This window comes from Panicum virgatum, chromosome 2K, assembly GCF_016808335.1.
Source record: "Panicum virgatum strain AP13 chromosome 2K, P.virgatum_v5, whole genome shotgun sequence".
NCBI lineage: Eukaryota > Viridiplantae > Streptophyta > Magnoliopsida > Poales > Poaceae > Panicum > Panicum virgatum.
Genome location: NC_053137.1, coordinates 14,559,893 through 14,571,975, shown reverse-complemented (window position 1 = coordinate 14,571,975; position 12,083 = coordinate 14,559,893). Strand labels below are relative to the sequence as shown.

The window sequence follows — 12,083 nt, the reverse complement described above, 5'->3', positions numbered from 1 at the left end:
AAGAAAAAAGCGCTCCAATCCAATCCTACCTTTTATCTGGAAAGCTCGTAACGAGCCCTAAAATTTTAGCCCATGAGTTTGGAGGCCCACGAGGCCCTCGGATTTTCACGGCTCACCGTCAGGCCTACACGCACTACTGAAACTTAATTGATTTTTTATATTGTTTTTCTCTTTTCTTAGAAAAATTTGGAATGCCGTGTATGGTTTTTCATAAAATATATTTTGCCGGTAGCAGCAGGTATTTGAAAATAAAAAAAGCAAAACAGAAGAAAAACTCCCTTTCTTATCTCATCGGTGCTCGACTCCTGTAGTCCTGTCGTCTATTTTTTCTTGATTCGCAGCTGCACACCCACATCTTCTGCTTCCCCAGCTCATCCATAGTACTCCACTTGTTAGATGTGCCTTAACTGTGCAGCAAAAGGGATCAGCGAGACGCAAGCTCGAAGATGGATGCGGGCTCTTGGTCAGCAGAGCACGGAGGGGGTCATCAGGGAGAGCAGGTGCAGGGCAGGGCAGGGCTGCCGGAGACAGCGCGACAGCACAAGTCCTGGCCGGCTAGCCGGCGAGCGGCGGAGGCGTAGTCCTGTAGCTGGCCTCAGCAGCGGCCGGTGTGCGATCTTAGCGGCTCGCTGACTTCCCTCGTCATCTCTTTCTTTCCGTGCGGCACGACGGTGTGCGACAGTGCGATCGAGCTTAGTGGCTCGCTGACCTCCCTCGACATACCGCTTTCCATGATGATCTGACACTCCCCGGGACCGGACTGGTGACCGGAGTTCCCCGATCAAACTTCTGGATCCGTCGCGGAGGAGGTTCCCACGAGCAACCTTGGGGAAGGCTTCGGTATATATAAACAGACAAATACATCCGTGCATGCTAAGAATAAAATGCTAATTTATTTATAAAAATATACGTGAACGAGTCCTGAACAGAAAGAGCTGGTCCGACTCGTATATGGGATGCACTAAGGTCCACATATTAATAATATAATACGGACCAAACTGAAAAAATCGATGGAAACCTTACTCGCGATATAGGAGGGGAGAGCTTATATATATAGGGTAGCATAGGGTAGTGCTAGGAGGTCCATCATCTGGGTCGGACGGGCCACAGACAACGGCGCAAAGCGCGACTCAGCCGCCCCGCACGCCAGCCCCCCCCAACCCACTCTCTTATCACTTTCCTAGGCCCCACCATGCATGCATAGCTTAAAAAATTAATATCTCCTAAATTAAGAGTCAAAATTGAAAACCGATTTCACCATCGTGTTTATCGCAATTAAAACTTCAAAACTAGATCACACTTGATATATTTATCTCACTTTCACTTTTGCGAAGAATTGCAGAACAGATCAAGAATGGCTGAGAGAAATTACATGAAATGACTGACAAACACGAATGGCTGAATAAAATTAGAAATGGCTGAACAAAAAATCAAAAATAGCTGAACAAAAGTCGAGGTGGCTGACATCATTTCCACGAAATGGCTGAACAAAAGTCAAGGTTAGCCCTGCTAATGGGTTGGAACCCGCACCATACCCAACCCCATCCAAAATTAACATATTTAGATACCCAACCCCACCCAACCCAATTAGTTAATTTCTCAACTCTAACCAACCCGCACCATTATAAGCGGGTAACCCATAAAAACCCATGGGTTCTACTATGCAGAGGAATTTAGTGGTTCTACATTTAATGTGGGGACCACATATATGTCTAGCCACATTACTTTGCACAGAGTATCTGTCAGTCATATTGACTCATCTCTAAAAATTTCAGTCAATTTCGATAAAATTTTATAGTGTGAACGCGAGGTCTTAATTCCAGGGTCCGGCTCTTGATGTGGAGCCCACGTATAGTTCTAGCCACGTTATTTTTGCACAGAGTAGCTGCCGGTCGTACTGAGTCATCTCCAACAAATTTCAGTCAATTTCGATAAAAATTTATAGTGTGAACGCGAGGTTTTAATTCTAGGGTCCGGCTCTTGATGTGGAGCCCACGTGTAGTTCTAGCCACGCTGCTTTGCACAGAGTAGCTGCCAGTCGTATTGAGTCATCTCCAACAAATTTCAGTCAATTTCGATAAAATTTTATAGTGTGAACGCGAGGTTTTAATTCCAGGGTCCGGCTCTTCATGTGGGGCCCACGGGTAGTTCTAGCCACACTGTTTTGCACAAAATAGCTGCCAGTCGTACTGAGTCATCTCCAACAAAATTCAGTCAATTTCGATAAAATTTTCTGATATAAACACGTGGTTTTAATTTCAGAGTCCAGCTCTCATGTGGGACCCACATTTATATATAGTTATACTATTTTGTAAAAAGTATCCATTTCAACCCACCCCAACCCGCCCCAACCCGCATTTATATAGAACCCGCCCCGACCCACCCCATTAACTAATACAACTCATTTTAAATCATCCAAACACACTCCATTTTAAAACCCACCCCATAAAACTCATTTCAACACAACCCATTAGCAGGCCTAGTCAAGGTTGCTGACATCAGTTCCATGGAATGGCTGAATAAAAAAAATGGCGAGCCAACAATTTACTGTAGCACAGATCCGTTTACTGTGGCGCGGACTGGTTGGGTCTAGCCAGCAAGCTGGTCGGCTGGTCCGGGTGATGGACCAACTAGTACATCACCTAAGTTGACATATAGTATATGTATGTATATATATATATATAGCACTATTCTACACACTAGGTGTACCCTACCCATCCAACTATCCAAACCAATCGGGCTCCCACCCCTCTACCGGACCCGTTCCCCACCAGTCCACCTTCCTTGCTCCGCGAGCAGGCGAGTGCGAACCCTCTTGGAGCCTGATGGGGGCGGAGGCCGCGGCAGCGGGGTCGGGGCAGAAACCGACACGAGCGCGACCAGACGCGGCCTACACGGGTATATACATGAATTGTTTGTTTGATGCTGGGTGTAGAATGATATTCTACACCTATCACACACACACACACACACATATATATATATATATATATGTGCGTGTATATATATATACACACACACACGTTTCGGCTGTTTGGATTAAGTCGGCTTGACCTATCACCAACAAGTGTTAAGAAGCTTCTTCTTCTTCGTCTGCTTCTTGTTGCTTGCCTGTTCCGCCACGGGTAATATAACCAATTAATCAGGGTTCAGACTACCCTCGCATCCCATAGCATCAAGATCGAGAATTGAGATCCTTCATCCATCCTCTATCTTCCTGCTTCTTTGCACAAGCCGGTGCGGCGTCCCCCGCCCTATCAACCTTGCCAACCATGCTTTGCGGTGCCACAAACACACTAAGCAGTGCTAATCAGCAGCGCGCATGCTCCAGCGGGTGGCTTCACGGTACGCCGAGCCGGCAGGGAAGAAGGGCGCCTTGGAGAGTTTGTAAGTTGCCGCTGTTGTAGTTGAAGGGGAGCGACCCGTGGACGGGATGGAGGTGAGCGTGGGCAGGAAAGGCAGGCATGCGGGCTGCCTCGAACGCCGCGAAAAGTAAGCGGCGGTACGCAGGCTGCCGCACATAGGGCTGGAAAAAAAGCTCGTGGCTCGAAGCTCGGCTCGGGCTCGGAGCGGCTCGGCTCGGCTCGGAGCGGCTCGCGAGCTGAGGCCAAACCAGCCCAAGCCAGCTCACCAAAGCCCAATAGCGAAACCCTAACTCCCCCCTTCTCAACCCCATCCGCGGACCAGGCGCAGGCGCAGCCGTGGCAGCCGCCACCCGCCACCGCCAGCATGCTGCACGCCTGCACAGTTCTCTCCGCTGTGCGCTCCCCGGTCCCCCGTCCCGGCCGTCCCCTAGGCGCGGAGGTGCTCGACGCCGGCCTTCCTCTCCGACGTCGGCATTGGCCGCGACCCCGCCGCCATCAAGTACTACGCCCGCGGCTGCAACAAATCTTGATGACAAAGAATATCATCATCACAAGTTGGTGCTGTCACAAGCTGGGTAAAATTGGTGATGATATTGTATTGTTCAAGCTCCACATTTGCCCCTTTCTGGCTGCCATCATCCTTTGATAATGCATCATTTTTATTTTGTTTCTGCCAATGAAAAGTCAAATTATTTAATTAAGCAATTTGTGACAAAAACAAATAGAGATGAGCAGCTTGCATATGATATACTTTTGCACCCTTTTTTGTTGGTATTGCAGATTTAGGATTCTTGCGCTTCCCCTTGCGTAGCTCATCAATAAAAGTTTTTGTTCTTCTTGACTTCTTTGACTGAACCTCTTTCTTCTTTAGTTGTGCAGCACTAAACAAATCATCTCTTTGCTGCGTATTTGGGTCAACATTTTCTTTATCCTCACATTGCCCGTTTGTACCACCAGCAGATAGTAAATTGAGTTTCTCCTCTAGCTGTGTACAAAGGCAATCAAGTGCATTTTCTAACACTACACAACATTCTGGAGAGTGACATACTTTATGAGACAAATTGTGAAACTTGTGAGACATAAACTTGTACCACAGTTGAGCTTCCAGTTTTGGATTTGCTACCACATTCCTTCCTTTACTATCTTGTATAGTTCCATTGCGTGCCTCTCTAGTCCATCTCTTTAAGATAGAATGTGGTGGCAATTTCTTTACATTCATTAGGTCAAGAACTTTCAAATCATGTGCACATAATATTCCTGCCCTTTCGAACATTCTACAACTGCATGAAGTTTTTTGGTTTAGAGGAACACCGATCACTTTGTACTCCAACTCAGAACTTACCTCACCAAGCAAATTTCCAACAGCAACAACATATTTGTGTTCTCCATCCAAAACTCTAATACACGTAGCCATGGATCTTTCATATTCGCTTTGGAAAGCTTTAAAAATAACTGGAGTGTACACTTCACTTGCTTGAACCAACATAGGTGTGGACATTAGTCTTCTTGGCTGCTTCCTCCTTGCATCAAATTCAGACTCCAGTTCCTTATCTCTTTTCTCTTGCACTGACCTCTCAAAATGCTTCAGAAATCGAATGATATCAAAATCTAATTTCAAATGGTTTTTCAATGCATTGTTGAAGCTCTCACTTAGGTGTGTACTTCTGACTCCTAAACTGAAGACATCTCTCATATAACATTCAGCCCATTTCTCTTTGACCTTATAAATGCTATCTAACCAAGTTTGCTTATGAACTTTGGATCTCATAATCTGAAATGCTTCTTCAAATAATGCCTCATCTTCGTGGCCAAACATGCAAGCACTAAAATCATAGAGAATATGGGATTCCTCTTCTCCTTTGTCTTCCTCTTCAACTTCGTCTTTCTCTTCACCTTCATCTTTCTCTTCACCTCCCTCTTCCTCTATACCCTTCACTGGAGATAAATGTTTGACGGCATTCTGCATTATGTGAAAGGTGCACAGTCCATGATATGATTATGTTAATACTATCTTTATGGCTTTTCCCATTGCTGCATCTTGATCCGTGTAAATAGTTCTAGATTGCTTTCCATTATGTGCAGCTAGAAAAGTCTCAAACAACCATGCAAACGATGCTTCTGTTTCATCAAATAGAAGTGCAGCACCAAAAATGGTGGTTTCTCTAAACTGATTGAGCCCAAGAAAAACACGAAATGCCCTATATTCTTTGTTTGTCCCAAAAGTTGTGTCAAATATAACATCTCCAAAGTTTGCATAGTCAAGAATCATCTTAGGGTCAGCCCAAAATATGTTGGTTATGTGCTCCTCACAATCCAGCTGCAAAGCATACTGGAAAGATGGGTTCTCAATAATTTTATCATGAAAATACTTCAACATACTTTCTGCCTGTCCAAAAGTCAATTCCCTCTGACGTCTGCTCTGCAAATAATTTTTTCGGTCACGACAAGTGTAGCTAAGGTTAAGTGGTCCACCAACTTGACGAGTGGCCAACTCATGGGCAGCTTTTGGCCTAATACCGGAATCATCAGCTGTTTCTATTTCAACAGCTTGGAGTTCTGAAATTTTTCGTTGTGATCTCATTAAGTGGAAGGTCTCTGGTATGTGGAGTAGGTGGTTGTGTTCAAGCATAACATCGGTGACTTCATAATTTCCAGTCTCTTGATCTAATATAATAACCATCCGACCTTTGCAATCAGTTCTTGTTTCAGCTCTAAAACACTTTCTTAAATGTTCAGTTTGCCTTTTTGCTCTCACTCCTTCATTGGAAGAAACATATCTGCATGAAGTCATCTTACCATCCATTTTGCTTATATTTGTGCCTCTTTTCCTCACATCAAATCCAGTACGGCTGCCATATGCCACCCAAAATAACCAAGCCTCATTTGGAGTTTTTGAATCTCATACCAACTTCAGGTATCTTCCTATCAACTTCTGCCGTTGCCTTCCACAACAATGAATTGCACGGTACTCGAATTTCTGAAAAAAAAACAAACTGTAATAATCAAAACATATCTTGTGATTATGTGTCCAAAAAGCTCCAACAACTCTTGTGATCTCTAGCCTTGTGCAGACATCTTCATAAATCACTTTTGCATCATGGATCTTTAATCTCCCACAATTCAAAGCAAAAGCTAATACCAAGAGCTACCACAATAATCCTAGCTAAATTAAGTTCAGAGGAAAAATAAATCCATCTTTTATTGAACCTGAATGCGCCAGTACCTGTCGGTCGCGGCAGTAGGGTTCCTGCAGCGCCCGCTGCCCTCCCGCGGCGGCGTCCTGGCGGCCAGGCGACACGGCGGCGTCCTTGCGGCCTCCCGCAGCAGCAGCAGCCCGGTGGCCAGGCGACGCGGCGGCGGAGTCGCGGTCTCCCACAGCAGCAGCAATAGCCCGGCGGCGTCCCTGCGGCCTCCCGCAGTAGCAGCCCGGCGGCCAGGCGACGTGGCGGCCCGACGGCGCTTTGCGGCCTCCCGCAGCGAGGGCGCAACCGCGCAAGGGCCACGTGTGGCCTCCTGCAGGCGCTGCCAGGCACAGCAGCCTTCTCCACCGGCGACCGCGAGCACGGGATTGAGGTGGGGACGCACGCGCGACCGCTGGAGTTGGGCTCCGTCCGCTCCGTTTCTACCTCCGTTCCCCGCCTGTTAGCCATTGTTTTGCCTGCAGGTGGGCCCAAAAGAAGAAGACGTTGGATTTGTTTTCAAGGGCCGAGATGCAGCGAAGGTCTCCTTTTGACATTGGAGAGCAATGTCAGTAAGGTTGAAAACGGTCCGAAACGGTAATTATTCGGTAATCAGTTTTTTGGTCGTTTTTCTTTGATTGCGAATAAATAGGATATAGAATCTTGTATACAAATTTGTATTCTTGTTTTGAGCATTGAGCTTGTAAAGATTCATAAAAGGTAAACCTCAAATTCATCCTATATAAAATTCGGTATGGATTCGGAAACAAATTCGGTATTTTTTTCACTTTTTTTTGTTGTAGGGAGCAAATAATGCATAAAATAATTTATGCAAAATTTTATTCTTATTTGTAATAATGTGCTTGATAATATAAGAAATGATCACCATCTAATTTTATACATATCTATTTTAAAATATTAAATTTGTTCTAACAGTTCAGATTACCACTTTCATCCCTTTGTCACCCAATCTGGATCCAAAGCTGAGGGAGGATGGGAAAATGGCCGGTAGTGGGGCGACTGGGTGAGCGTCTTCTACGACTGCTCCTCTCACAGTAGCAAGCACGAGAAATAGACGCCCCCTAGGTTCTTAGACCGTACCGGTCAGATGATTTCTCATAGTGGCGGACTCAGGATTTGAATCTAGGGTAGTTCTAGCAAAAAAAAAATCCGATATGCAATACATTATAAATCAATTCACAATCAGTCAATTCAGTACATGAACATAATTATCTAAACAATTCCTAATATAAAAAAGTTTGGATTATAAAGCCTTAAATCAATAGAAAAAGATTACAATAGTAGTCATATGTGCTAGGATCTTTTAGCATATAACTAACAGAGAATCTTGGCAACTCATTGTGTTATATATGCAGAGCTCCCGGCCGCCCGCCCCACCCCGCCGGAGGGGGCACGAGTCCGGCAGTTCGCCGGTGTTCGCCGCGTGTAGCCGTCGCCTCCAGCACCCACGGCCGGCCACGGGTGTCCACTGTGCACTGTACCGGCGCGGCCCTGGACTGCTCCTGCTCCCCGTCCCCGGTGACTATTGGTGAGTGACTGAAACACTGACTCATTGAGTGCTTCCCTACCTTCTGTTCCCAAATCCCAATTCTCAGAGGTCAGATCCACTTGGCCATGTATTTAGTTTTTAAAAAAATTTCTACAGTACACATCACATCAAATCTTCGGACATATACATGGAGCATTAAATACAGTTAAAAAAATAACTTATTGCACAGTTTAACTATAAGCAACGAGACGAATCTTTTAAGGCAAATTAGTTCATAGTTGGACATTAATTGTCAAATAACAACGAAAGCGCTACAGTACCAAAACCTAAATTTTTTTGCGAACTAAATAAGGCTAGGATTTAGGCATTGAAGATTGCATGCATCGAAGCCGTTTTATGATGAATGATGAATTTAGACCGTTTGGGTCACATGACTGAACCATAGAGATTTGTAAATATGCAAGCCAGTTATTAACCATCCGTTCATGACGAGAGAAAAAACCCACCATAATACCTGTTTCATGTTGCATAGAACGTTCAAATCTCATGTTAAAGATGCAACATTCAAATAAAATACTTGCAACATGTGTGTAAAATATATGCAAATTAGATCTACGTTTGCAACATCCACATAAAATGTTTGCAATATATTTTTTCTGAAACAACCGAAATACTTGAAACATACCACATGGAGCTCATTGCCATCCGCATAACGCTATGGCACCCTTGCCGCCGATCCTCCCCGACACCACCACACCACGCCCTGACGCCACGCGACGCAGCCCGCACAGGGCTCGCCGCGGCTGGGGACGGTCTTGGCGGGGGCCGGCAGGCCGTGGGCGCAGCCGGGCTGGGTGGGTTATTAGCGGCAGCCGGCGGGAGCAAGTGGGCAGGTCCGGCGAAGGAAATGCGTGTGTAGCCGCGGCGGAAGGAGCAGGCAGCGGAAGCGAACACCTGATGCATCGGATGCTCTATTCCTAGCATTTTCGTAAAACATAACAATACATGGTATCAAACCCTAACCAAAAGGCCGAACACTAGGCCCAAGAAACATGGCGACTCAATGCAGGCGGGGCGGGAAATTCTATACATCTTCCGAAAGATTTTTTCTTACCCATCTTCTAGTGTTTGAGATTCGTGCAAACCATCCCATCCATTAGATCTATTCAACCCTAAACTTCTTCTTCCTTCCTCACCACGGGCCGCCGCCGCCGTGCGCTGTTGCCGCTTGCGCCGCGCGCTGCTGTGCCGCTGACGCTGCGCCGCTTGCGTCGCGCGCGGCTGCTGCTTGCTGGGGCGGCCGGCGGCTTGCTGCTACTTGCTGGGTACTGCTGCTTTGCTGCTGCAGCCGCTGCTCCCTTGCCGCGCTGCACGCTGCTGCTGCGCCGCCACTTTCGCTGCTCGGTGCGCGCCGCCGTGCGCCGCCGCCGGAGAAGAAATCCTATTCAACATTTTATATTTTCAATTTCAACATTTTATCTTCATAGTTTCAACATTTTAAAAGCCAAATGTTGAACATGTTTAATAAAATATTGAGTTAATTCTATCAAAATGTTGAACATGTTTGTAGTATATAATTGGGCTAAAGTGAGCTTTAAAGATAAATGGCTTATCTATCTTTTGGAAGATAGATAGGAGCCCTTCGGGCGGGGCGGGTTCATATACAAGCCCGCAAACCCATCCCGCAAACTCATGGATCGCGATGCAAGCGGCCCATCTACAATTTATTTGTGGCCCACTACTGTCCGCATCACCAAGCCCGTTGGGCAAAGCCGCCGCTAAAGCAAAACCCGCAAGAACCTGCGAAGTCTCGCGAAAGCTTATCGCCAGTTCCGCCGCCGTCGAACTCCTCCGCTCGCTGCCGTTTGCTTCCGCTGCTGCGGTCTCCGTGTTCCCGCCCCCGAGGCCCGTTCATGGCGATGGCGCTACCTTAGGCAGGGCACTTGGACGGCTCCTCCGAGGGCCCCTCGTCGGCCTTGAGCCCCACCTCCATTCTCGAGATTAAGCTGTTCTGCTGCGTCGCGCTGCGTGCCCCCGTTCCTGTCGGAGCGGAGCCTCAGGCGCGCACCACGTGGACGCGGCCGTCGCGCCAAAGCCGGCTAGCGTTGGCCTCGCTGACGTGCTCCTGGACCACGGGGACGCCAAGCTTGGCGGCGCAAGGTGGTGTTCAGGTCCCAGCTCCGGATCCAGACCCCTTCCGGCAGGGCCGACGAGCTGGTGTCCTCTCCAATTGAGTTTGGCTTCAAGAACCAGGACATGCAGCTAGCATTGCTGTCGCTCGCCAGGAGGTTCCTGCCGGAGGTGGTCAGCTCGCCGTCCTCTTCCCCCAAGGTACGTGCTGGATCTTCTCGTACAAATCCCCGCCAATGTGATTGGTCCATGGTCGAACACCTCAAGTGTTATTTTTCCTTGCCTGCACATTTCGTGCTTCCTCTTGAGTTGCGGTGGTCTGAATCTCATGGTCCGTGCAATTTGCAAAACAAAAGATCTAGCTCTGATTACTTGTATTTTAGTAAGATTTGCCTAGGAAAATGTAGGCTTCAGACTAGTAAAATATTGTGAACTTCGGAAAAATGTTTCTGACTACTTAGATATAATTGTTATTTTGCTAAGTTCTTGAAACAGTAGATCTTGTTCGTAAATAGTGTCTGTTTTGGCCTTCTTATTCACTATTGCTTTGAAACCAGAGCTATCAACTCTGCAAGAGTATCCAATACACTCTGATTGCTAGTTCAGCTAAGATTTCATATAATAGTCCGACTGCTCTAATCAAGAATTTTTTTTTCTTTTGATTTCAGTGTACTCCCAGGTTGTGGTTGAAGGAAGAATAGGATCTGCAGTTACACCTTTTCTTTACTTGAAATATTGTGAGATATGAGTTCTTTCGCTGAACATGTTCATCTCAGATGTTGTAATCTGTCCCGATTCCCGAGTTGTTAGTTTAATTCATTCGAATAGAACAATATGAGGATCCTGAATGTTAATGCCTTTCTAAATCAGTTGTTTTTTTCTAGATTTTTATTTAAATTTTTAACATTAATACTTAGTGGCTTGAAAGCAAATAAATAAGTAGTGGGAAGCCGGCCAACCCTGATGTACGCGCGGATCATGCGCAGTGGTGGAGCTTGACCTTGAATTTTAGACAAATGAGGAGGGGGCCACTCTTTTGCTACAGTAATAAACAATAGCTATTTTATTATTCATGTAGTGGGAATTTTTATTGGCCAGGGGGGCCAAGGCCCCCCTTGGCCCCAATGAAGCTCCACCACTGATCATGCGGGTTTGTGGGTGGTGCCACTATGCCCACGGAATACATATCAGCAACGTGGTTAAGCTAGCGGAGGAATACATATCAGCAGCGTGGTTAAGCTAGCGGACGGCCGCAAACCCGCAAACTAATTTGGTGGCAAGCTTCGTGGGTATGCGGTCAGCTGCAACCCGCTCCGCCTGCAACGTGAATGGCGACTAAGCAAAGCACCAGCAGTGCCGGACCAGGCCCAGTGAACACGAATTTTGGCCCACACAAGGTAAGCAATCATGATAGTAGTAGCTTTTATAAATTCATCGAAATTAAATTAACTACAAACAGTGGCGAAGCTACGTGCTCGCATAGGGGTCAGCCGACCCCGATGATCCACGAAACATCAGTTGTACCCAACATTTTTCCACCACGTTGGACCCCAGTAAAAAAATTGCATGACCCCGGTGGCCCAGTCCAACAGCCCAGCATAGGCAGCTACAAGGCGCACTGCTTGGCCCATGAGCCAGGATGCACACCAGCCCATACTCCAATCGGTAGACAGGGTCAGGATCGCTGGGAAAAAAATAGGTCGACATCTACTCTTCCCCTTCTCTCCGGCTCTTCGTCTTGCGCCGACCCGTCGACCTAGCGGCCAGGCGGCCAGCCCCTGCCATCTTGTGCATCCTCTCCTCATCTCATCACCATGTTTGGAGCCTAAGAGGCACCAGGTAATCCCAACTCCTCAACTTCAATTGACAATTTGATTCCTTGTTTGTTAAACGGGTGAA

General features: G+C 46.8%; 1 protein-coding gene and 1 long non-coding RNA gene across 2 annotated transcripts; one reads left to right on the top strand and one right to left on the bottom strand.

The window, feature by feature from the left end:
- Positions 1 to 3,867: 3,867 nt before the first annotated feature.
- Positions 3,868 to 6,971, bottom strand: LOC120695132 (protein FAR1-RELATED SEQUENCE 5-like). The gene is made up of 3 exons (XM_039978441.1): positions 6,589 to 6,971; positions 4,117 to 6,342; positions 3,868 to 4,035 (listed from the first exon to the last, which is right to left on the bottom strand). Exons 2-3 carry the CDS (start codon positions 5,329 to 5,331, stop codon positions 3,868 to 3,870), a joined length of 1,383 nt encoding a protein of 460 aa, XP_039834375.1. The 5' UTR covers positions 5,332 to 6,342; positions 6,589 to 6,971.
- Positions 6,972 to 9,804: 2,833 nt separating this feature from the next.
- On the top strand, positions 9,805 to 11,067 carry LOC120695931. Its single transcript, XR_005683952.1, has 2 exons — positions 9,805 to 10,385; positions 10,853 to 11,067. It is a non-coding gene; the product is annotated as an uncharacterized LOC120695931 (long non-coding RNA).
- Positions 11,068 to 12,083: the final 1,016 nt, after the last annotated feature.

What these genes read in the sequence shown, in the direction of transcription:
- LOC120695132 (XM_039978441.1), bottom strand. Translation starts at nt 5,331, where the DNA reads ATGCAGAATGCCGTCAAACATTTATCTCCAGTGAAGGGTATAGAGGAA. An exon ending in CAACAAAAAAGGGTGCAAAA is followed by an intron (nt 4,036 to 4,116) that starts GTATATCATATG and finishes TTTCATTGGCAG; the next exon opens with AAACAAAATAAAAATGATGC.